This window comes from Mustela lutreola, chromosome 12 (genome assembly GCF_030435805.1).
Source record: "Mustela lutreola isolate mMusLut2 chromosome 12, mMusLut2.pri, whole genome shotgun sequence".
Taxonomy (NCBI): Eukaryota; Metazoa; Chordata; class Mammalia; order Carnivora; family Mustelidae; genus Mustela; species Mustela lutreola.
The window spans coordinates 23,395,149-23,420,432 of record NC_081301.1 but is presented as its reverse complement, the minus strand read 5'-3'; the positions used below and the strand labels follow the sequence as shown (position 1 = coordinate 23,420,432).

The window sequence follows — 25,284 nt, the reverse complement described above, 5'->3', positions numbered from 1 at the left end:
AGACCTGGGGCTTTCGGCAAATCACTTCTAAAAAGTAACTAAGACAAATACATTCTTCCATTATTATCCAATCTGTGTATTTAAAAAAAAACTATTAAAAGTACTAAAATGGCTGATAAAGAGTCTAGATGTTTTTTTTTTTTAAAGATTTTATTTATTTATTTGTCAGGCATAGAGGGAGAGTGAGCGAGTGAGCACAGGCAGACAGAGGCAGAGGGAGAAGCAGGCTCCCTGCCGAGCAAGGAGCCCGATGCGGGACTCGATCCCAGGACACTGGGATCATGACCTGAGCCGAAGGCAGCTGCTTAACCAACTGAGCCACCCAGGCGTCCCTAGATGTTTTTTATAAGAAAGAAAAATGTACCTCTTTCCCTAAACAGAACTCTAAAAGTCCTCTTATCTTATTGTAAATCAGTAAAGGGGAGAAAAGCATCTAATTTGAGTGTGCTTAGTGGGTTCCATTTAATAAACAACTTAATGAGTGTGTGTAAGGACATGAATGTGCAGGAATTCCTCTCACCTATGTGGGCGTCAGCTGCCCCTTTGTAAAAGAAGTGCGTAGATTCAACGGCCAGCATTGGTCATCTGTGCCAAATGACTAGCCTCAGTTTCTTCATCTGTAAAATTGGTTTAATAACAGAATCTACTTCCTGTGGGGATTATGAGGATTAAATGGATAAATCCACATAAAGGGCTTAGAACAGCACTCAATACATTTAGCTGTTATTATGGTTCTATTGGGCATTTTATTAAATGTGTGTATATATATATATATATATACACATATGTACGTATGTATGTGTATGTGTGTGTGTGTGTGTGCGCGTGTGTGTATGGGTTAGGCATCTCCCCTGTTACAAGTACTATGTTGGAAAATGGGAATACAGAGATAGAACAGAAATTTATTCTCATATTAGGTAAGAATAAATGAAGTTGAAATCTGCAGAATTCTAATTTCAGTGTGCCTGCAAACTAATGATCTTCCGAAATGACAGTCAAATGCTGTTGTGCAGACCTGGCTTGTCAATTCTTATTTGCGAACAATAATTATTGTTCAAAATACCAATTAAGGTTCACTGCAGGGCACAATGGCACCAACTTTCTATCTGTGTTTTGAAAGTTCAGGGTTTGCTCAAGAAATGGCTTATGGTTGGATCACAGGAGGAAGAAAATAAAAATGTTGGCCCTTCTGGCTTCGTGGATGAAATACAAGCTTCTGAACCAAAGCGACTTGCCATGGAAGTACACTTTTATTTGCTTTTTCTGTCCAACAAGTGTTTGCCGAGTGCCAACAGCGTAGCGGTGTCTGTTACAACTCACGGTTGTCGTGGTCCCTGCATCGGGGAACTGGCAAGGCAGGGCAAGCAAGCGACTGCAGTAAAGTGTGATGGACAGCAGGATGGGGAAGCCCAGTGTGATGTGGGAGCACGTGGTGGGGAACTACACCTGTCGAGTCCAGGGGACTGGAGGAAGAAATACTAAAGCTGTGACCTGAAAGATAGGCAGGAATTCAGCAAGCACAGGAAGTAGGAGACTTCTGGGCACAGGCGACACCATGAGAGGGGAGCTGAGAGCAGCTGTGTTGCATGGATGAAGCAAGTGAGGAGTGGTGGCAAGAGATGACTTTGGGGGTAATCAAAATGGACTGCGTGTTACCCTAATGGCAATGAGAAGTCAGAGAAAGTTCTAAGCATGCATATGCAAGACTGGTTATCAAAGTGGAAGCAATTCATGAAATATTAGCTTGACCTGAAATGCAAAAGAGGGAAAGTCAGTTAGGGTAGTCCTTCCCTGCCTGCTCCAGAGGTTGGCCCATCTCTCTTTCATCTTAACCTGTGTGTAGCTAAAATACTATATACATCAGAGAGTAAAGTAGAAAAATATTTGCCTTCTTATTTACAAAGTGGGTGCCTGCACATGCTCTATCCTCACTACTGAACAAGCACAATAGCTTAGAAGGTGTGCAATGGCCACTCTCAGTGTGGACCCGAGGGCTCCATTCCAAGGCGATGGCAGTGAGGTGGAGCCACAGACTTGAACTAGATGACCTGAGTTTGAATCCTACCCAGCTCTTCTGCTCACCGAATGTCATTTAACCTCTCCCCATCTGCAATGAGGATTCTTTCTCTGACATCACTTGGTAGACTGTATGTCACAAAATCTCAATATTTTCCTTATTTTTATACAGTTCCACAATTTGAAAGGTACCCCTCTCTCCAAGCAGACTTTCACCCTGATGGTGAATTCCAAGGACTGCATTAGAAATCAGTCTCCAGTCTTGTTTAATCACAAAATCCACAAATCCAGCTGTAAAGCAACAAGCAGGGAGACAAGCCAGAGGACTGCAAAACTCGTCAGTAGAAATCCATCAGCTACTCAACGATACCATAGACTCTTCTCCTCTGAACAGACATTTGCAACAAAGGAACATTTGAGTTCCTTTGAAAAAAGGGAATGCATTAAGTCAAGGCATTAGGATAACTTCTGCTGACTGCTGGTCCAGTCTACACGTCTGAACACGCTGAACAGAAACTCTAGGTGAATTCACTCTAGGAGTCATCTCCCATTTTCTGATTTAAAAAAGAAATGTCATCTTTAAAAAGTTTCTATTCCAAATCTCCACAATCTCCAAAAATGTTAATTTATTTTCAAAATGCCTTAAACTTTTATTAGGATGATTTGTATATTATAATACATATTTAACCACACTCAGTAGATGTTGACTCTGACAACAGAATTAGCTGTAACCATACATGAACTGTTTAATTTATAAAATACAGTGATAGAAGAGTCTAAATTCTAACCACTAAGAATGCCCTTATTTTTTTTTTAATCATTAATAGAGTTTTACATCTCCAGGAACACTCACAGTTCTGTTTCTAACCTTTCCAAACAGCAATAAAAAAATATTTTCTCATAACTACTCACTGACGGAGAAGACATTTCCAGTAAGTACAGACCATTTTCTTATCATTGTAAAATTTTCCCATTCTCCCCATCAGCTGTGTAAATATCCAAACGTATTATGGAAATTTGAAACTTCTCCCGACTAAGGGCCACCCAGTAAAGTTCTCTTTAGTAATGCTCCAAGTAACTCTCCTGAGCTGTAGTTGGAAGAATAAAGGTCGTTTAGAATCCGTGTGCTGAGCTCTTTCTCTACCTTATTATGTGTTATCTGACCAAGTAGCCAAGGCCACATGGCACACAGGTCACCAAAAAAGGCAGCTTCCTCAACTTCAAAGCCGATTCAGTAAGATGGCCCTAACAATTTTCATCAAGCCAACTCAGAGATGTTATGAAGCTCAAATAAAAAAACACATGTGAAAGTGCTTAGAAAAAATTGTAAGTACTTTCCAAAAGTATGGGATCAATATTAAACAATCCTCTTTGATTAGAAAAGCAGCTTGCTCTTTCTTCCAAAAAACTGAAATCATAGGAGTCTTTTTTTTTTTAAATAAGAAAAGCTAAAATGATACTGCATATTCTTTAAAAATATATTTATACTAAAGACTTTCTAATCTATTTAATATGTTGGCTTTGCAGCTGTAGTTAAGGGGTTCCCATCAATAAGTAGAAGGTCAGGGCAACAATGAGAAGCAAACAAAACGGAGAGGAGAAGGTTTGATAGGCAGCTGATGGCATAAAAATGTCTTCATACTTGTAAATACTGACAACACGTTCTGAAGTCGGTGGTGAGTCTATGTCGTGTCGGGTGATAGAGCCTTTAAGGAAGAAAGAGGAAGGGGTCAGTAAAAAAAGAAAAGAAAGAAAGAAAAGAGATTTAAAATGACATATGCAAACAACAGAAAGACCAGACAAGTCTTTAGCATTGAATCCATAAGCCAGGATTATAAAGATCTGGAATCAGGTATTAGAGCTATCAAAGAATTCTTTGCAACTGTACCTAAATAGGAATAGAAGGAACATCGAAATTACCTAAATTTGCCCCCTAAAGACTGGTTCTCATGGATGCAGACACCCACTACCAGAAGAACATTACGGATCTCTCCACTTCACCCCACATTGTTGGTTCTTCATATCATATGAACGCCCACTTTCAAGGTCTCTAATGAGTTTCATCTCACTAATTCCAAACGGAAAACTATGTTGATTTCAGAAAGCAAGAGCTACAATTTCTCCCCCTCAAATGTACCTTTCCTCTATGGGTCATCAACCACTCCTGATCACGCTCTCCTTCTAGATGGAGGTCTCTGTCCCTGTCTGTGGGTAATGAAGTGGTGGTCGGCCCAGGCTGAACCAGAGAGTGTGCAGGTGTGCGGTGCACACATCTGTATGGCTGAGAGGCAGAGGGAGGTAGCAGGAGAATTAAGACACCAAACAAGTGTTTGGACAATAGACTTTTTTTTTTTAACCTGATGAGACATGTAAAGAGGGAAAGGCTGTGTACATGGGATGCTTAAAAAGCTGAAGTTGATTCAAAGTGCCTGACCTCCTGAATAAGCCACATGGAAATTGGGTTAGGGGGACTATAGGAGTGTGAGTTCAGTGCAAAGGTCTCCTTGGAAAGAGGGCTCAGAGTGAGTGTTCTTTAAAGTCCTATCTGCTAAGGAAGCCCTACCAAACTGGACATGTTAATTCCCTGCTCCAACCTCTGTGCTGGCTCCTGTTAGCACAAGTCAAACTCAGGTTGGTAGAGATTTTTCTTTCAACAGACACAAACACATGCCCCTCTCCTATCTAACCTAACCTCCCTCACTGGTCATGTACATGGACTCCTAGTCTTATCCATAGAGCTCCACTTCCCTTAAGGGAAACCTAATCCCACATCCCCTTTAAGCTTAAACTATAGTCCCTTTAAGAAACTTTAAGAGAACAGATAGGGGGCGCCTGGGTGGCTCAGCGGGTTAAAGCCTCGGCCTTTGGCTCAGGTCATGATCCAGGGTCCCAGAATCAAGCCCCACATCAGGCTCTCTGATCAGCAGGGAGCCTGCTTCCCTTCCTCTCTCTGTCTCTGCCTGCCTCTCTGCCTACTTTTGATCTCTATCTGTCAAATAAATAAATAAAATCTTAAAAAAAAAAAAAGATTCAACAGAACACCCTGCACTTTAAAAAAAAAAAAAAAAAAAAAAAACGAGATCGGTTAGGATTTGATCAATAGAGAGGGATTGAATCAGTAACGGGTGCATGAGCCTGTATATGGGGGAGGAATAGGCTGCTCTGTTTGGGGACAATGAGAACACCTAGAGTCCTGGAGGGCTGATTAGGCAAAGTGGGACAGACTTGAGGAGGGCCTGGAATGTTAGGCTTGTTATTCCATTTATGTCAGACGATGACTTTCCCAAGTATGGCATTCCCCAATTTGTAAAGGAACTTCAAATACTCGTTTTCATTTCATGCTTACAACGATCCTTTGAAGTTGGTATTCTCATCATCTCCATTTTAAACACCAAGAAATTGGGAATTAAGAATTTAGATGAGAGCTGGGTATAGCAACCAATGGGGAAAACACACACTCAATTCTAAAAGTTTTAGGCTCCAAATCTCATGATTTTAAATAGGTTCATTTCTCCAGCCTGAGATATAATTTATTTCTGTGAGTACTGAAAAGTACTCAGAGATTTAACTGCAGATCCATTGTTGGGATCCTGGGAAATAAGCAAAATGGAAAGATGTCAGAAATCTGGAGGCCAACAAATGTTTTCCAATTAGAAATGGGCAAAAAGGGGCGCCTGGGTGGCTCAGTGGGTTAAGCCGCTGCCTTCGGCTCAGGTCATGATCTCAGGGTCCTGGGATCGAGTCCCGCATCGGGCTCTCTGCTCGGCAGGGAGCCTGCTTCCCTCTCTCTCTCTCTCTGCCTGCCTCTCCATCTACTTGTGAGTTCTCTCTGTCAAATAAATAAATAAAATCTTAAAAAAAAAAAAAAAAAAAAAAAAAGAAATGGGCCAAAAAAAAAAAAAAAAATGGGGGCGCCTGGGTGGCTCAGTCCATTCAGCATCTGCCGTCAGCTCAGATCATGATCTCGGGGTCCTGGGATGGAGTCCCAGATAGGACTCCCTGCTCAGCAGAGAGTCTGCTTCTCTCTCTCCCTCTGAGCCTTCCCCTTGCTTGGGTTCTCACCCGCTCATGCGCTCTCTCTCTCTCTCTCTCTCTCTCCAAATGAAAAAAAAAGAAAAAGAAATAGGCAAAGAAGGTATAAAATCTCCAGACCAATCAATGGAAACTCCTACAAGGACCATGAACAACTCACTTCCATTCTTAGGCCGTTAGGCTTGATCAGCCAAGAGGAATGCTGGGTAACTTGATTTTGGCAACCTCCCAAAGGTCTCATGATATCCTTGGGTCTTTGTGGGGGATCTGCTGAAGAGCCTTGCCACTCAAAGTGAGGTCCCAATGATGCAGCATTCACTGGGAAGCTGGTTAGAAATGCAGTGTCTCAGGTTCCGCCCCAGACCTACTGAAACTGCATTTGAATATTGCCAGGTAATTCCTGTACATGTTAAAATTTGAGGAGATGGGCTAAATTATACGATAATTTGGTAGATTTGTGACTACCAGAATAGTCATAAAGTGAACACTAATGGGATGGTTGGTGTCAGTCTCTACAGAAGTCTCCAGATGTCCTTTCCTGTTCAATATTTTTTATATTTATTTTTATTTTTTTTAAGATTTTATTTATTTATTTGAGAGAGAGAGAGAGAAAGCACAAGCAGGGGGAGCAGCAGGCAGAGGGAGAGGGAGAAGCAGGCTTCAGCTGAGCAAGGAGCCCAGTGTGGAGCTCAATCCCAGGAACCTGGGAACATGACCAGAACCGAAGGCAGATGTTTCACCAACTGAACCACCCAAGCGCCCCTTATTTATTTATTTTCAATATTTTTTATTCTTAGCGTATAAGCGCTAAGAATACTCACTGACTTTGGAGTCAGACCTAGGACTGAATTTTAGTTCTTCCATTAATTGGTTGTATAGCCTTGAGCAAGTTCCTGAAACTCTCTAAAATGAGGAAGGTAATACCTATACCGCTTAAGGATGTGGTGAGGAGTAAATGAGAATGTTGTGAGAATTTAATACAACGCGCACCCCCACATTAACAGACCCGTGATCCATTCCATTAAGCACAGCGCTCGTCATAGACTGTCTTGTACTGTGCCAGCTGTGTACACGTAATTACTTGTCCATTTGTATGTCCATGTGTGTAACAAGTCCATTACAACTTCCTAAAAGCAGGATCCTTTCTCCTTTTTCTTTTACTCTCTCCAAAGGGCTTCTCACTCTCTTGTCCAATAAATAATTCGGCTCAGGTCATGATCCCAGGGTCCTGGGATCGAGTCCCACATCGGGCTCCTTGCTCCGCAGGGAGCCTGCTTCTTCCTCTGACTCTGCCTTCCACTCTGTCTGCCTATGCTTGCTCTCTCGCTTGCTCTCTCGCTTGCTCTCTCTCTGACAAATAAGTAAATAAAATCTTTAAATAAATAAATAAATAAATAAATAAATAAATAAATAAATAATGAATGCCAGCAAGGCAGTGTCTGGAGTTTAATCCAGATGCCAAAATGTAAGCTTACCCTGAATGGCTGGACCCCAGGCAAACAGATAATACCAACTCAAATGCAGATCGACAATTGTCTCGTCTCTGGGAACGTTCACGGGGCGTTTAAATCTGCAGGTGACCCGATTGTTCTCAAAGACTCCTTCTTCATCTCTGGCAGGATTTCTCTGGATCTCCTTGGCCCACTGGCCAACATTATAGAAATGCTGTATGCGGACCCTGCCATTGTCATCGTGGACACAGGCCATGACGTCATCACCACCCTGCATGGAAACGATGAAGGAAGGAGTCAAAGGTGCGTCTTTTACAAACTTCTCTGCTAGAAAGAAATTTCACTCAGATATCTCTGCCTCATTATCTCTGTAATTTGAAATCTCACCTCCCCAAATTATTTTTATTAAAAAAGCTTTAACCAGGGTGCCTGGGTGGCACAGTGGGTTAAGCCGCTGCCTTTGGCTCAGGGTCCTGGGATCAAGTCCCGCATTGGGCTCTCTGCTCAGTGGGGAGCCTGCTTCCTCCTCTTTCTCTGCCTGCCTCTCCACCTACTTGTGATCTCTCTGTCAAATAAATAAATACAGCGATTTAGTCCTCCTGCTGAAGATGCACACCGAACCTAATCATGAAGAAACAAACCCAACTGAGAGTCATTCTACAAAAAATCATTACAAAAAGTATTCCAAGACATACTTGTGATCTTCAAAGGAGCCAATGTCATGAAAGACCACACACACACATGCACACACACGCACACACACACACACACACACACACGGTAAAGAAACAATTTCAATAAAAAAGACAAAGCATTCATGACAACTAGTAATATTCCTAGACAGAATCCCAAATCATAAAATAAGAAGGTCTATAAAAGGTAGTTTTATATGGGCAACACCAGAAAATGGGCACGATGTTTGATCATCCTATCATGTTAATGTTAAACTTCCTGACTTTAACGAATAGATTGACTCTACAAAGCTTCCAGGAAATAATAAAAATAATAGCAAGTAGCAGGAGCAGCATCAGGGGAGAGAAATAAAGCACATGTGGCAAAACGTCATCATTTGTGGAAAAAAAAAGTTCTGGACGTGGACAGCGGTGATGGTTGCACATGTGAACATAGTTAATGCCACTGAGGTGTACATTTTTAAATGGTTAAAATGATAGATTTTACACTTATGTACATTTACTCCGTAGGGGGTCCTGATAATGAGAAAAGCTAGGCATGTGTGAGGGCAGGGGTATATGGGGTATATGGGGTATGAGGGGCAGAAAATTTTCTGTGCCTTTCTTCAATTTTGCTGTGAACCTAAAACTGCTCTAAAAATAGTCTCATTAAAAAAAAAAAAAACCTATAATGTACCATTTCAAAAAAAGTTTAAGGTTATTAAAAAGAGGTTCCATTTTGCTTTTCCCTTACATCAGGTTTTGAAAAAAATTTCATCTGTGCTTGGAATAAAAGGAGAAGAAAAGAGAGACTTACCTGTTAAAGGCCTTCAGATAGCAAAATGTCAAACATAGGGGCACCTGGGTGGCACAGTCGGTTAAGCCACCAACTCTTGGTTTTGGCTCAGGTCATGACCTCAGGGGCCTGGGATCAAGCCCTGAGTCAGGGTCTGTGCGCAGCAGGGAGTCTGCCTGAGGATTCTCACTCTCTCTCACCCCTCCCCACTCATGCTCTCTCAAATAAATATATCTTTTTCAAAAAATGTCAAACATAAAATTCGAATGCCCCTTACTCAACCTCCCTCCTAGGAGTAACCTAATCTGTTTTTTGGGTTTTTTTTTAAGATTTTATTTATTTATTTTACAGACAGAGATCACAAGTAGGCAGAGAGGCAGGCAGAGAGAGGAGAAAACAGGCTCCCCGCTGAGCAGAGAGCCCGATGCGGGGCTCGATCCCAGGACCCTGAGATCATGACTCGAGCAGAAGGCAGAGGCTTAACCCACTGAACCACCCAGGGGCCCCTGAGCACCTTAATCTTAACAGCTACACCATGAACACAAATGCATCTAGGACAGGAAATAGTCATTTGCATTGCAAGCCAGCTTCTGGGATGGCACACACCTGCTGTTTCTCTCACTGACCCTAAAGTAGGAGACGAGACATGCAGATTCATATCCATGCAGTCTTACCAGGTAGGCCCACTGTCTTACTGCCAGTACTGGCTTTGGTAGAAGCTCATTGTTCTGGTGACCTTTCCAAGAGCAAATCCCCCAGAGCTCTAACTGCTTAGCCTGATCCCCCAGTCTCTACTTAATACCCACTTACAACCTCTCCCAGATCCACCAGTGAACACTGTCAGCACTACCTTCAAAGCATATCCTAAATCTGAGCACTTCTCGCCACGCCCACTGCTGTAAGCTGATCTGAGCCGGCCTCCTCTCCTTATGGGAACCTCAGGGCAGGCCAGAGGAAGAGAGGGAGGCTCCTCATGGTGGAGCAGCAGCCTGTGCAAGTGTACAGGGGCCCGCATCAGGCTCTCTGCTCAGCGGGGAGCCTGCTTCCCCCCAGCCCCTCTCTCTCTGCCTGCCACTCTGCCTACTTGTGATCTCTGTCTGTCAAATAAATAAATAAAATCTTAAAAAAAGGAAAAAAGTGCAGGGGCCCAAGAAAGTTTGGCTGTCTGGGAAGCACCCTGGCACAGTGAGATGGCAAATGATCGTATCACACAGGGAAGAGGGAAGAAGACAGCTGAGACACAGAGAGAAGCAGAGGTAAGAGATGGACAGCTGCCTGGGGTCCACATGCTCCGCCTGGTCCTGCTCTGGGTTCCTGGTCTCTCTGAGGTCCAGAGGTGTACTGTGGAAGACTGAATTGTTGCGTTCGAGTCTTCATTCCCCAGTAGTACTATTACATACCTGCCCCTTCACAGGGCCTCTTGGGCAGGACAGTGAACTTCCCAATCCTTTCATTCTGGGCTTGGCTGTATTACTCACTTTGGGCAATGAAATGTTAGCAGATGTGACATGAACAAGGGTTTGAAATAGGCTTGGAGGTCTCTTGCCCTTCTGTCTCTGCCATGAGAATGACATGCCTTGGTAGTTCCAGAATGATGACAGAAAACCCAAATCCAATTCAGGTGCTGGGGTCAAGCCCAGCTGAACCCTAACCAAGGGCCACACACATAAACAAGAAATAAATGCTTCTAAACCACGTGGTTTGGAGGCTCTTCTTGCAGCATTACTGCCCAAATAACTAACAAATGCAGGTACAACACGATAACTCATATTTCTGTAACCAGCCCTTCCTTTTCTTTTTAAGCTAGCTTGAATTTTTTTTTCACTTGCAATCAGAGAGCCATAACCAATATAATTGGTATACTGCTTTTATCAATTTATTTCCCTTGCTTTGAAAAAGAAAATCAAATGTTGGAGATGCACATATTTCACCATGGCACGGTGGCTGAGAGAAACCATGCCTGTTCTCCAAAATCTAAAGTAGCACAGAGAACTAAGGGGGAAAAAATCATCTTTAATCTTGATTTGCGTCTTACCATTTTCTTATCTGAAGAGAATCCAACTGCCACCCAACCATCTGTGTCAGCACTCAGCTCAAATTCCACATCGGCCCCTATCATCCGGTAGCTGAGGAAGTAGTCACAGGTCTCTGCGTTACAGCCCGGCTTGCCGTATCTATAGGATAGAACAAAACAGAGCACCGCTGCTTCATCTTCTTACTTGCAAAACATTAAGAAGGCAACAATGTATCAGGCAGAGTGAAGCAAGATTACCAAATGAATGAGATCCTTTCTACTAGGAATCTGAAAACCAGTTTCACTTGGGAGAGATCTTGGAAAATATCTGCTCCTTTTTACCTACATAGAAGCTGAGGACCAGAGATGGGAAGGGGCTGGCTTGCATAGTGAGTCAGTAGCTGCAAGAGAACTTGAACCTGGGCATCCACTCCCAGCCAGAGTTCTCAACATTATATTAGAGTTTCTCAGATATTCGTTAGGACTGAGTTCTTTCTGAATCCCTTTCAGGGGAAGAAATTCTCAGAGTTAATAAACTGTCTTTGTGAATTAAATATATACCAGTTCTTTTTCACTTACAAGTTTTCATAAACTAAATTAACAAAAACTTACAGATTAAATATAAATCAAACTACAGACCCAGGAACGTGTAAATTCTGAGCATTCAGGTAATGGATGGTGTAGTCTTACTGAAGGTAGATTTTGCTTACCTGCACAGGCCATATCTCACTATACCGCGCAGGGTCTCTTGGTTAAACACGTTCTTTACTACTATACATGATTCTACTTCCCTCCGCTTTTATCTGTTTGAATGGCTGCAAAACACTCATACATAGGGGCACCTGGGTGGCTCAGTGGTTTAGGCCTCTGCCTTTGGCTTGGGTCATGATCCCAGGGTCCTGGGATCGAGCCCCACATCGGGCTCTCTGCTCAGCGGGGAGCCTGCTTCCTCCTCTCTCTCTCTGCCTGCCTCTCTGCCTATTTGTGACCTCTGTCTTTCAAATAAATAAATAAAATCTTAAAAAAAAAAAAACCACCCATACATACCTCAAATGAATACCTCATTTGGTATTCCCTGAGCATGAATGCCTCATTTATTTATAAAATCTGCCTTGGCTCTATCGGGCTATCGTACAATTACAAATCAGGACACCAGAGTACTGAGCAGTATAAACTGGTTATCCGCATAATCCGATTATGCATACATTCATCATTTTAAGGGGCATGATTGCAATGGAAACACAAATTTAAATTTTCATCCAGGGGACTTGTGGATCCTTTAAGAATCAGAAAGCCCCAGTGAGAGGGACATTGCTTCATGCCATTTTCAGAAGAACAGAAAACTGTAGCAATGGGTGGGACAAGGGAAACTCAGGCGGAAGGTACCTGAAGGAACAGGGCACAAGGCTGCCAAGTACTGACTGAGAAGGGAGGCAAGGAACATGCCAGCAGGCTGGCAGGGACCCTGAATGTCTGGGAAGAGATGTGAGCTGAGGACACTGTAGAAGAGGGTGAAAATGTTGAATGGTTGTAAAGAAAGTTAGAGGATTGAATGGGCCAGAAAACGAACCACCCCAAAGACAGCAGGTACCAAAATTCCTTCCCTTCTAGAAAACGTCCCCCAGTCACCAGAGTTAACATTGCTGGCCCGTTTCCTCAATAATAGTATTATACGGATTCTTAAAAATTCCTTAGAGGGGTGTCTGGGTGGCTCAGTCAGTCAAGCATATGATTTTGGCTCAGGTTATGATCTCAGAGTCCTGGGATCGAGCCCCACGGCAGACTCCTTGACCAGCGGTGAATCTGCTTCTCCCTCTTCCTCTGCCCCTCCACCTGCTTGTGCCCTCTCTCTCTCTGTCTCTCAAAAATAAATAAATAAAATCTTTAAAGAAAATTCCTTATAAATACCCTTGTAATCCAAAGAGAAATCAAAACCCCTTTATTTAATTTTTTTCTCCTTAGACCTTGAGCACTGAGCAAAAGAAAAAAAATTCAGAACTTTCAGTGCAATGGGCATCACAACCTTTACTCAAGGACAATTTAGTTTAGGAAATAACAGTTTCAAAGAGGAGGTGGCTTTTCCAACAAAGTGGGGCTGTCTGGACGGGAGGCTCACCATCTATATCAGTGTTTGCTAGTTCTGGGCCATCATGTCTTGATAGAGCATGACTAGTAATCACGTGGGGACTCCCTAAACCTGACAAACCAAACTCACTACAATCATCAGTGCTCATGATGAGAGAGTATCATCCAGATACCCCTAAGTCATGACTATTTGAAAAGAAATTTGGTCTCAGACGTATCTATCATGGTCTGTCCCACTCACAGCCCTGCTACTAAGACACAGCCCACATCACGTGATTCTTTTTCATACAGCCAACTGGTCAGGAGTAGACACCTGGGCCAACGGCAGTATGGTCATATATGAAAAACCAGAGAAGGACATTCCAGTGCCAAAGAGCCTTTGAGAGCTTGTGGCCTCTAAGATTGGAGACTGGGGTGGCCATTGGAAGCAGGCCACACCCCTGCAGACACTCTGAGGGGGCTGTAGGCCCTTGATTAGAGCAAGTTGTACACATCGGAAATACTACCTCGAGAAGTAAATCAGTGCCTTAGCCTTAAAGTTATCCAACTTGCAGATCTACCAACCTAAAGCATCCCTTAGTTTTTCCACAGTCATCCACTTTGATTTTGGCAAATGGATCCACAGGAGGAGCAGTAGGGAAAGGGTAACCTAGACGGTGAGAATAAACAATGGTTAGAAAATCCAGTGACAGCTTTTCCAAGGAGAAATTTTTCTTTTCAGTATGTTGACTATTTTCTATCACGTGTGTCTAGAAACGTTTAGGTCCTCAGAAAAGGGCTTCATGTAAGCCTAATCACCCTCTTGAGGAGGGGAGGGTGTAGGGCACATGTCTTTGAGCCAGTCTTACATGTGAACTGAGAATTATGTGGCCTTTCCCTCATTATACAGGCAGGGAACATGAGGCAGAGAGGTGGCCTAATTTCATAAAACCATGGGCTCGCCACCATCCCTGGGAGTGTGAACATCACAGTGTTCATACAATAGCCATGCTCTAAAAGGAAAAAAAGTCAACAATGAAATATTTGTATATTTGATAGTAGAGGTTTTCCATTTATACCTATACAGGATAATAGGATTTCCCCCTTTCTCTGAACTCCCATCTCTCACGAAGTTTATAGGACATTTTCCTGGCTCACTAAATTCTTCAAACACATTGTTTCTAACAACTGAGTCTCTTTCTCGTAAGATCGCTTAACGTCCTAATGCATTCAACCACACACTGAAGGGTAGGCCTGCACTATGCTTTCGGTCTGTGACAACAAGATTTCTTCTCCTCAGCTGTTAACTCCATGCATATGGGAACCACATGGGGTCATCTTGGGCTCTCAGTCCAGCATAGTGCTTGGCACTGGATTACATGATTGTCAAATGAATAAATAAAATCACCCACAGCTACTAGGCAATGTAAATAAATATAAGGGATCCTGCCCAGGAGCTGTGAGCAGAAGGAGCTGTACTGGGGTCCTGAGGAGAGGCCCATTATAGCCTTTCAAGTTGGGAGAGAGTTAGGGAAAGTACAAGCCTCCCAGGTATTTTGGAAACAAGGTTTCCAGGGCCTTGAGGACCTTTCCAGCTTTGTTAGGAAAAGGTCATTTATTACTGTTCAGTAAAAACTCAGTCATAAGACCCTTCAGATGTATTATCAGTGGGTCATATGCTTAGGGGATGATTGCCAATATATACATTTGTGGGCAGAGATAAAGGAAGTTTCCAAAGGAATTTTTATATGTCAAAGTAGACTACAGGATCCTAGGGGTTGGGCTAAGAGTACCTTTGCCCTTAGTAAGGTACTAAAGAAACTTAAGTAAAGAAACAAGTAACTGGGGCACCTGGGTAGCTCAGTGGGTTAAGCCACTGCCTTTGGCTCAGGTCATGATCTCAGGGTCCTGGGATCGAGTCCCACATTGGGCTCTCTGCTCGGCAGGGAGCCCGCTTCCTCCTCTTTCTCTGCCTGCCTCTCTGCCTGCCTCTCTGCCTACCTGTGATCTCTCTCTGTCAAATAAATAAATAAAATCTTTAAAAAAAAAAAAAAGAAAAGAAACAAGTAACTTAAGGAAACTTTAATTTTTCTTTTGCCTTTGCTTCCCATATCACACTAGATTTTACTTTTAAAAAAAGCCGCTAAGCCACACTTTCCTGGCACACATCTGTACACTTTGGACAGTTCATTTCTACTACCCTAGATCTTGATCACACGCTAAAATACAGCACTAGTAGCTTTTTGCCATCTTTAAGTAGGGAGCCCGACATGGCAGTGGATCCCAGGACGCTGGGATCATGACCCGAGCTGAAGACAAATGCTTAACCCACTGAGCCACCCAGGGCACCATAAATAAATTTTTTAAAAATTCTGTAGGTAACTGAAACAGACAGTCTCTTACAATGCTGCTTCTCAGTTTCCCCATCTTCTTCTGATATCTTTACCACTTCCTAGCACCTAGAACAAATACACTGGCATACAGCAGATTTCCATCTCAATAAATGCCAGTTATTATTACTATTGGGTTACTATTACTATTAACTTTTGTAAACTGGACTGAGAACTAGTAACTGTTGGGTAAGATAATCTCTAGAAGAACGGGTTTCTAAGCTCTAAATACAAGCAAGCTTTGGAACAAAACTCATTTATTAACAAACCAAACTACCTTTTAGTGTTAGCAAATGGCTTCTTAGGGGTTTTCTAGTGCTAATTTCCTATTCTCTTTTACAATTCTAAAACTTGGAGTGAGAACTTGTTTTGCCAAATGCTTTTGGGGCATATCTTTTTCTCTGGTTTTGTAAGATGTTGTATAATCAAGAATTTGACTGGTTTTTGTCCATGGTCCCTGGGTGAGAGGCTTGGAACTTACCAGCGCGACTGTCTTTGTTACTCATGAGCCCCTTGGGCTCACACTGGATTTTATGCTAAGAGATGAGAGGGCTCGGGAAGGGGATGGCCCCCAGAAAAACCAACCATGACTAGAGGTTTGGGACTGTCAGCCAGCCCCTGGGGACTATATTTAATTATGTAGTCAGTGATTAAATCAGTAATGCCTATATAATGAGACCCCAATAACAACTCCGGATACAAGCTCAATCCCGCTTCCTGGTTGGTGAACAAACTAATACTAGGGAGGGTGACAAGGTCTGATTCCATGAGGAGAGGATATAGGAACTCTCATTTGGGGGATCCCCAGACTTCCCTCATGTGTGTCTTCACCAGCTGTTCCTGAATTATATCCTTTATAGGAAGTACAGGGCCTTCCTGAACTCTGTGAAATAATCAAGTGAATATTACAGAACCTGAGGGGGGCTGAGGGTAGCCCCAGGATTCACAGCCAGTTCATCTACAGTGAGAGCGGTCGTGTTATGGACCACCCCCCTTTGGTGTGTGGGGTCCGCGCTAGCTCTGGGTTATTAGCACCAGAAATTAATTTCACTCTACTAATTGGGGTTGGCAGAATAATATTAAATGCAGCAACATTACCATTTCCCCCCTGAATTTAAATGATCTATTTGGCACAAATTTAGTTTGGCCCGTGTGCCAGTATTTAAGCTGTTGTCCGTGAGCTACAACCCAGCCTTCTATAGCCAACTCTATGATGGGCTGAGCACTCCACAAACCACATTTCTCCTTTGCCAACTGGCTAGGCTCTGCCAAAAGGAAACATTGGACAAAGGTTAGGAGGCAGGAAGAAGGGAAGACCATTCCTTCCTGATGGGGTTTTAGAATACAGGTGAGGTTCTGTGGGGTGGAGTCCAGATCCAGTGACCAAGGAAGAATTCCTGAGACATCTTAGGTGCAAAATAGTGGTTTATTAAAGTGCGGGGACAGGACCTGTGGGCAGGAAGAGCTGCTGCCCCGGGGTCGGGAAGGGCGGCTGATTATACACTATGGGATTGGGGGTAGTAAGGCAAAAGGGGTTTCAAAAGGATTTTCGTATGTTAAAGACAACTCACAGGATACCAGGAGCCTTGCCGTTTTTCATGTTAAGGTTGTTTTTCCCTCTATGAAGGTTGTTTCTCCCAACTATGTTCATAGTTGGGAAGTTCCTGGAGGAACATTACACTCTCCCCACTTCAAGTATCTGTCAAGATTATAAACATTTAACTGTGTCTACATTTCCTTCTGGAAGCGAGGTTATTCAGAGAAATGCTTTGTTCTTCTAGATTCCTAAGACATTTGTAAACTGAGGGAGACTCATGTCTTACAGGATTGTGATCTCTACAGATGAACTGTTTTCCCTATAGGGCAGCCAGGAGTGCCTGAGGAATGTCCATGTATGCCATGGGGGGGGGGGGTCAGCTTCTGCTTTGTCCTCAGCTTGCCTTTTGTTCCCTCATCATTTCCAACTGGATTGCTGCCCACCACTCCACTCCTCAGTGATCCTGCTTCATCCTTGCTGTGGCAAGTTGGTTCCAGCTTCCAGCTTGCTTTCTAGACTCTCCTAACCAGCCTGTCATGCCCTCAAAGGAACCGGCAGCAGCTGGGCAGAGAGCACCATTCTCAGAGGATGGGCTGCAGTTTTGGGGGCTTTGAGGGGGTCTCCTGGCTGAGCTTCTAGATTCTCACTGCCTCAAGCCCTTCTCTGTGCCCTGACACATCCCACCACCCAGTCCCAGGGGCAGTAGCTGCTTCCAACCATTCCTATCTCTGTGCCCCGTTTTGCTTCTCCAGTCCCCCAGCACCTACTTAGCTCCTGGGGCTGGTCATCCTCTTTAGGAACAACAACAAAAAAGCTTAGAACTGGTTTCTGTCTTTCTGATCAGATCTTGATGGATAGAGACTGAATGGATTAATCCTTAAATACCAACACAATGGATTTGCAGGCTGTACCTTATCATCCATTCTCTTGGTAACGAGCGAGAGAGTGTCGTTCAACAGGGTTTTTGACAGGCTTTGTACAACTGGACTGGCACATTATCTTGATGGCACAATTTTGATTTTTAAGTCTGTAGGTGCAGCAAATGAAACCGATGACATTTGTTGGCTTGGCCTGGGACAGTCCTAACAGTCTATGCAAAGCCCATCTTCTATTTCCCCCTAATCCGTTCCTAAGCCCACTTTCCTCCTGGTCTAGAGTATTTCCTATGTAACCTTCTGCAAAGCCTGCACGTTTTAACAGAATGAGCACTCTGACGCATACATCTTAGAAAAGCAGTATTTTACTGTGCTATACTGAAAGGGGGGTTGGGAGGTAAACGTCTCATCTGTTCCTGCTCCTCAGAGATCAGGGAACTCTGCCTGCCGAGGGTGAGGTCCCGCCTTACTGCAAAAACCCTTTCATGTTCCCAAAAACAACATCCTGAAAGTCTTGCATGATTCCCTTATAAAATAATCACCAAAGTGCCTTTAGCAGAACCTGGATCTACCGTGGAGGCTCCACGCCCAATTTTTTACCGAGCTACCAACACCACCGTGCCACACTGCCCACAGAAGGCGAGGCCCTGGCCATTCCAGGCCATGTAGGAGATATCCAGAAGCACCCAAGCAGAGCAGACTAGCAAGGGCCCACCCTGACTCACCAGTCACCATCCCTATGTTGATTTTTATAAGTGTGTGCTCTTGAAAAGTGGGAGCCTTATGCATGCTTTCAATCTGCATAAGCGATACTGTGTGGTACAGCTTCTCCTACTTATTACTTTCCTTTGGAAATCTATCCCTATATATAAACATGAGACCTGTTATTATTCCTGACTGAAGAGCATTCTCAGATATGCATATAACCAGATTTTTTTGAAATAACCTCTCAGGGTGCCTGGGTGGCTCAGCGGGTTAAAGCCTCTGCCTTCGGCTCAGGTCATGATCCCAGGGTCCTGGGATCAAGCCCCGCATAGGGCTCTCTGCTCAGCAAGGAGCCTGCCACTCTGCCTACTTGTGATCTCTGCCTGTCAAATAAATAAATAAAATATTTAAAAAAGAAAAAAAAGAAAAGGAAATAACCTCTCAATTGCCTTAATGTTTGAAGTACCTTCAATGTTTGATTCATCAAAAAAATTTTTTTAATAATGATGAGAAGAACTGCCTTACATAGGCTTCTTATGGACATATTATGCAAGAGGTTTTTGTTTTGTTTCAGTAAACCCCAGAGAGCTAGAGCTAGGTCACACCATTCATTCCAGGAGGCTCGGTGAGGTCAGAGGGGAAGGGTCTATCATCCCACCCCCAGAGCCCGAGGTTCCGATTTTCCCTCCAGTCTTGCCTGTACCTGATAGTATCCCACATTCTCAGTATTTTAATTTGTATTTCCCCAAATACTAGTGCAGCTAAACATCTCGTATCTGTATTAGGCACTTGGGTTTCCTTTTCTATGGTGTGTATACACACAATCGTTGAACTTTTTTTTAAACTTGGTTTTTGGTCTTTCTCACGGGAGTTTATGCACATTTCTGATACTAATTCACTGTTGGTTCACTGTTGGTTTCACACGCTACATTTCTCCCCCCTTCTGGTCTGCTCCTCATCTTGCCTTTTTTCTCGGATATCCTTCCTTGGAAAACAAAATCTTTAAATGTGATGATGTTGGGGAGATCATTTTTTCTTCCCTTGTTTTGTGTTTTTAGAGTCTGGTCCCAGAGATAAATCTGCATTCCAAGGACCTGAAGATCTTTCCCTGCACGTTTATTTATTAACGTTTCACATCTAGACTGGACCCATTTGGAATTTATTTTTTTTAATACAATGTGAAGAAAACAGCTCTATTTTTCTCACTACATTGACTCAATTTTTCTCACTGCCATTTACTCAAATAACTTATCTTTTCCCTAGCAATTTATGAGAACAACTCAATAATTTACTGGTTCTCAGAGGAACATAGGTCTATTTCTGGACTCTCTGCTTTGTTCTCTGGTTTATTTAGTGGTTCCTGAGCCAGGATCAGTGTATGAATTGCCAGGCTTTGTAACATATCTCAGCAATTCACAGAACTTGGTTCTTCCATGCAAAGGATGGATACTAATTTGTCAAGTTCTCTCCCCAAATACTGCTGGGCTCCTGTATGGAACTGTGGTAAATGAACAGATGAATGGGGAGGGGGGAGAGCTGACATCTTTGTAATGCCAAGTCACCCCTTCCAAGATCGTGATATATTTCCCATTTATTCATAGTTTTCATATCACTTAATAGTTAAAAAATGGTTTCTCCACACAGGACCAGTGCATTCTTTAGTAGGCAAAATTTGGACATATATACAGATTTTTGTTGCTATTTTAGATATCTTGTTTTGACATCATCTAGCTTATTTTTCACTAAAAAAGAAGAGAGCTTTTGGTTTACTTATGTCGATCTTGTCTATGGTAACTATAAGGCATTTACCTGATTATGGATCTATTGATTCTTTCCAATTTGCTATGTAAATATTCCTCTCAAGAGGGCTAGAAAAACATATATTCATACAAAGACTTGTACAGAGATGTTCATGGCAGCATTATTCATAATAGCCAAAAATGGGAAATAACCCAAATATCCATCAGTTGCTGACTATCTGTGGTTTCCTTTCTTGTCTAATTCCCAGATACTCTCTGTTCCTTTTCTGAAATCCCTTGAGCCTGCTTTGCCATCCTCCGCTGGGTGGTTAATGGCTTCTGGTTTGCTATTTATTGCTTCTAATTGACTGCTTGGCTCACAGCCCTCAGGTATTAATTTAGTCTTGATTCCTTGAAGTTTTAACCAGCAGCTGTCTGTTCAAATCTGAGAACAACTGCACCAGCCTCTTTCTCTTTCTAAACTACCTGAATCGTTGCTTCTGCTTATCAGGGTCATAGAATGAAGTACACAGGTCGAGGAGATTTAGAGAATGTAAAATATAGAAAGCTCCACACAAGCTTTTGCCTTGGCACTCCACCAGGTAGAAAACAGCAGTTCCCCACTAACTGCCTACGCCATTGATTCCAAGCCCCTTTCCTCAAGTCTGCCCACAAATACAGCCCATTCAGCCCATGCCACTGTATTTCAGAGTACAGATCAACAGGGACCCTCTATTCCAAAGAGCTGGACACCCTGTACCATCTTATCCATAAAGGGAATGAACAAATCTACGTAGTTCCCTGCTACTTTCTAGCTGTGTGGCTTTCGCTAAGATTTTTCCGTGGGTCAGTTTTCTGCACTGACTTAGTGGCAGGGGATGGGGAGAAAGAGACAATCAGGAAGGTTCCCTGAAAGAGGTGTTAGGAATGTACGGATGAGTTGTATAGGCTTAAAGAGTGGGAATCCCTAAGAATTCTGAAATCTAGCATAGTTAAGTGGTGCCTGGGTGGGTTAGGCAGTCAGGTGTTCATCTCTTGATTTGGGCTCAGGTCATGATCTCAGGGTCACGAGATGGAGCCCTGCAATGGGCTCCTTGCTGGGCGTGGAAACTGCTTACTGAATCTCTCTCTCTCCCTCTGCCCCTCCCCCCCACCCTGGCACATTCTCTCCAAATAGCATAATTAAACCAAAACATAAAATAAGTTTTTAAAAATGAACGTGTTTAGGGGGTACTTAAAGGTAACAAATTAGCCAGGTTTCAGCTCTGGTTTTAGAGGTCTTGGGCTATCAGGACACTGGAGAAATGGTTTCTAGACAGGGTGGGTGATGGTCAGTGGGCTTTCCAGTGAATTTTCCAGTGGGCTTTTCAGTGAATTCTCCATCTCCATTAGTCTAATTCCCTTTTTTGGATTTACATACTACCAGGCCATCTTTTCATTGGAAATTCAGTTAGTTGGCTACTTTGAATCTGAAAAGAGGGTCCCCTGCATAGAAGAAACATTTATTCTAATCACTAGGAAAAGACAACCTCATTTGTACTGGTAGAAAGAGTAATTCTTTCTACCTGGGTGGCTCAGTCAGTCAAGGGTCTGCCTTCAGCTCAGGTCATGATCCCAGGGTCCTAGGATGGAGCCCTACATTGGGCTCCCTGCTCAGCAAGGAGGCTGTTTCTCTCTCTGCCTGCCATACCCCCTGCTTGTACTCCCTTTCTCCATCAAATAAATAAAAATACAGTCTTAAAAAGAAGAAGAAAGAGTAGTTTAAAGGCACTATTTCTACCTCTTCGCTTGCCACTTCCTTCAAAATTAATCTGGGTCCCTCCTTCTCCATTGAATTTATCTCAAGAAAATTCACCTCTCATCTCCTGAATCCATCAACTATTTCAAGCCGTCACACTATTGGGCCTCACCAAGGCTTTGGACACTACACCCTGACGTCCCCTTTCCCTTCACTTTCTGGGTTAGAACATCCACCTGGGACATTTGCCTGGTCTGCTTCTCTCGCTCTGCCAGTACCCTTTAAGGTATTGTCATTGACTATTTCTAAGGATCTGGAGAAAATCTCTATTGAAGATCCATAGGGCTAAAACCCAGGCCCAGGGTTATCTAGTGGAGGTGCTGCCCCTGAGAAGCTCAAACCTCCCCACTAGCACCCACCAGCTGGATGTAGGATCTGCACTTGAAGATAGTGAAAGTGCTGGAGAGAAGAGATTTGCGAAGGGGAGGAGTAAGAGAGGACTGTAAAAGGAAGTTGGTCCAAAGAGAACATTCCAGATAAACGAGCTGAGGCTTCCTCCACTGAGCAGGCTGGAACTATCATGGATTTCTGGGGGTCAGAGTTGAGCCTCAGGCTGCCTGTGCAGGACCGGTGAGAAGGGTAAGCAGACAAACCAGGGATTTGTACACACCTTGCCTGCCCTTTTGCCCTGTGGGGTCACCTCACCTAAATGTCCTCCCTCTTCTGGCTCATCAAAGGCTTTCATACTTCCTAGCTCAACTCTATAAAGCCTTCCTTATGGCTGCAGCCACCAGACGTCCATGTTCATAAAACCATCTGGACTCTACAACTAACTTCATTCTCTCTGTATATACCAAGGGACATAGAGCATCTGACCTTGATCTCCTCTGTTAGGGACATGTGCCCAATGAGAATATGAGCTCTCAGGTGCCGTGTGGGAGTCACCTGGCAGCATGCTGGGCCGACTACGAACAGAATAAATATGTATTAGATACTTTCAGAAACAGATGGGCTTTGAAATGTTTGATCATTTCCAGAGTGATACCGCTGCTTCTGCTTCTCCCTCTCCTCCCCCTCCCCCGTCCCTCCTCCTACCCAACCACATGGCTGCCTGGCTAGAAGACTACATTCCCCAGCCTCTCTTGCAGCTAGGTCATGTCACTATGTTCTTGCCAAAGGAATACGAAGAGCAGTGACCTGTGCAACCAGCCTAAAAGGTAATGGTCTGTCTTACATTTCCTCTTTCCTCAAGCTTGAACAAGGACATTCAAGCAACCCATCTTCCACCACACCGATGAGGATGACACTTTACTGGATGGTGGAACAGAGCTGTCCCGACCTCGTGGAACAGAGCTGTGCCAACTGCCCAGACCGGTCAGATTCATGTGAGAAAAAAATAAAGTGCTTTATTTAAGCCACTATAGGTAGGGGTGTCTGTTTCAGCACTTGAACCTCCACCCAATTAATATATTCCCCCAAATTCAACCTTTCCATTTCAATACAATAATTCCAATTCTTTAAAAAACTGGACATATTGCCTCTCAGCTAAAAGGCTACCTTTCCCAGTCTCCTTTGCATTTACATGTGGCCACGTTGTGGCCAATGAAGTATAATTGTTCTATGGGACTTCTGAGTAATCTCCTTATAAAATAGTTAGTGACCTACTTCCCACTTTCTCTTTCCCACTGTCTGGACTGTGAGTGTAGTGGCTGGAGATCAAGCAGCCATTTTGGACTATGAGGTTTCAGGCTAAGATTTGTGAAGAAGCAGAAGGCCAGGATCCAAGGTCTCTGATGAGGATGGAACCTCCAATACCAGCCCAGACTGCCTACTTTTAGATTTCTTTACATGACAGAGAAACTTCTATCTTATTTAAGCTATTAATGTGTGCTTGTTGTATGTAGCTAAAACGAATCCTTCATAACAAATATACACAGCCTCCTATCAGTTGCAAGAATAGTTCAACCCCAATTTAATTCTTGCATATTCCTCTTAGCATAAAAATAGGAAAATCATTACTTTCCAAACTGGAGAAGAGGCCAGTTTCTATTCCTTCTACACAGAATCAGCTTGGCTTTTGTGCTCACTAAAGCAACTCCACAGGGAGGTCTGGAGCTAAAAAACCCCTAGTCTCTGGCCCAGCAGCCCCCAACAATGGTGGCTCACAGCGGGGAACCCTAACACGTGTGCTAACAGAAAAGAACTGGGATGGAAGTCGGGACAGAAATAGGCCCGAGCTAGAATGGCACGGCAGTCAGCAGGAACAGAACGCTGAGAGGTTGGGGCGCTAGTCTCTGCAAATTTAGGTCAATACAGTCAGGGAGAAAATAAGACAACATCACTTTAAATTGTGATTTCTAATTCCCACCAGCTCCCCTGATCTCACACACCCCAGGCCAGATGGAGGCCTCCTCCCCTACCACCCGTTACCCCAACCCCGGACAGGGAGAGTGGAGGCCCGAGCCAAGAACTGGGGGAGCCCAGGCTCAGCCCCACCTGTCCTCAGCCTCTCAGGGCTCGGCTGACCACCTCCTTCTCCTGGCCTCAGTCTCCCTACCTGTAAAGCGGGCGGCGGGTGGAAGGCGCTGACAACTCTCCGGGTGCCTCCTGCAGGCCGGCGGGGGTCTGAGCAGGGCGCTCCCGATTCCAGTCCCGCAGTGCCAGGGCTACATCCATCGGTCTCCTTACCAAACCGCCCCTCCGGCCGCCTCGGTCCCCCACCCCCACCCCCACCCCGCGTCTCCCTCCCGCAGCCCCTCGCCCTCTCGCAGTCTCACCCTCCTCGGACAGGTAGCGCAGGTCGTAGAACTCCCCGGCGAAGGTGCCATAGGAGGAGTCGTGGCGCGGCACCGACTCGTCGGCGCCCGTGTCCCCCCGCCCGCGGCCCCGGGGTCCCCGGCCCCCGGGGCCCGCGCCGTCGTCTGCGGGGCTGGCGGCGCAAGTGGTGGGCCCCGCCAGCAGCAGCAAGAGCAGCGGCACCCAGGCCCCCGGGCGCTGCCGGGGCGGTCGTGCCATCGCTGCGCACCGATCCCGCAGCCAGGCCGCTCGGGGCCGTAGCGGGAGCGCCGCGGGCGCCGGACGAGCACTGCGCCGCTACGGCTACCGCCGCCGTCAGCACGCGCCCGCCCCCGCCCGCAGCCCGCGCGGCCGCGCAGCCGCCGGTCCCCGCCGCCGCGCGCCTCGCTCTGCGCATCCTCCAGCCGGCGCGATGCGTCCCCTTCCTCCTAGCATCTTCCCCTCCCGGCTCGGACTCTCT

General features: G+C 44.5%; 1 protein-coding gene across 2 annotated transcripts; it reads right to left on the bottom strand.

Annotated features, from left to right (window-relative positions):
- Positions 1-338: 338 nt before the first annotated feature.
- Positions 339-25,284, bottom strand: FRRS1L (ferric chelate reductase 1 like). Of its 2 annotated transcripts, XM_059142796.1 has the most exons (5): positions 24,806-25,147; positions 13,630-13,714; positions 11,002-11,140; positions 7,524-7,770; positions 339-3,722 (listed from the first exon to the last, which is right to left on the bottom strand). In XM_059142796.1, the coding sequence occupies exons 1-5, from the start codon at positions 25,041-25,043 to the stop codon at positions 3,550-3,552; spliced, it is 882 nt and encodes a 293-aa protein (XP_058998779.1). In that variant the 5' UTR covers positions 25,044-25,147; the 3' UTR covers positions 339-3,549. The 2 variants fall into 2 exon arrangements, with proteins under 2 accessions (XP_058998779.1, XP_058998778.1); XM_059142795.1 differs by lacking the exon at positions 13,630-13,714 and having other exon boundaries at positions 24,806-25,284.

Bases quoted from the DNA above. Each gene is read 5' to 3' on its own strand.
- FRRS1L (XM_059142795.1), bottom strand. From the start codon at position 25,221: ATGCGCAGAGCGAGGCGCGCGGCGGCGGGGACCGGCGGCTGCGCGGCC. The intron at 11,141-24,805 runs GTGAGACTGCGA...TCTATCCTATAG, and splicing joins GCGCTACCTGTCCGAGGAGG to ATACGGCAAGCCGGGCTGTA. The intron at 3,723-7,523 runs GTAAGCTTACAT...TCTTCCTTAAAG, and splicing joins CTGGGGTCCAGCCATTCAGG to GCTCTATCACCCGACACGAC.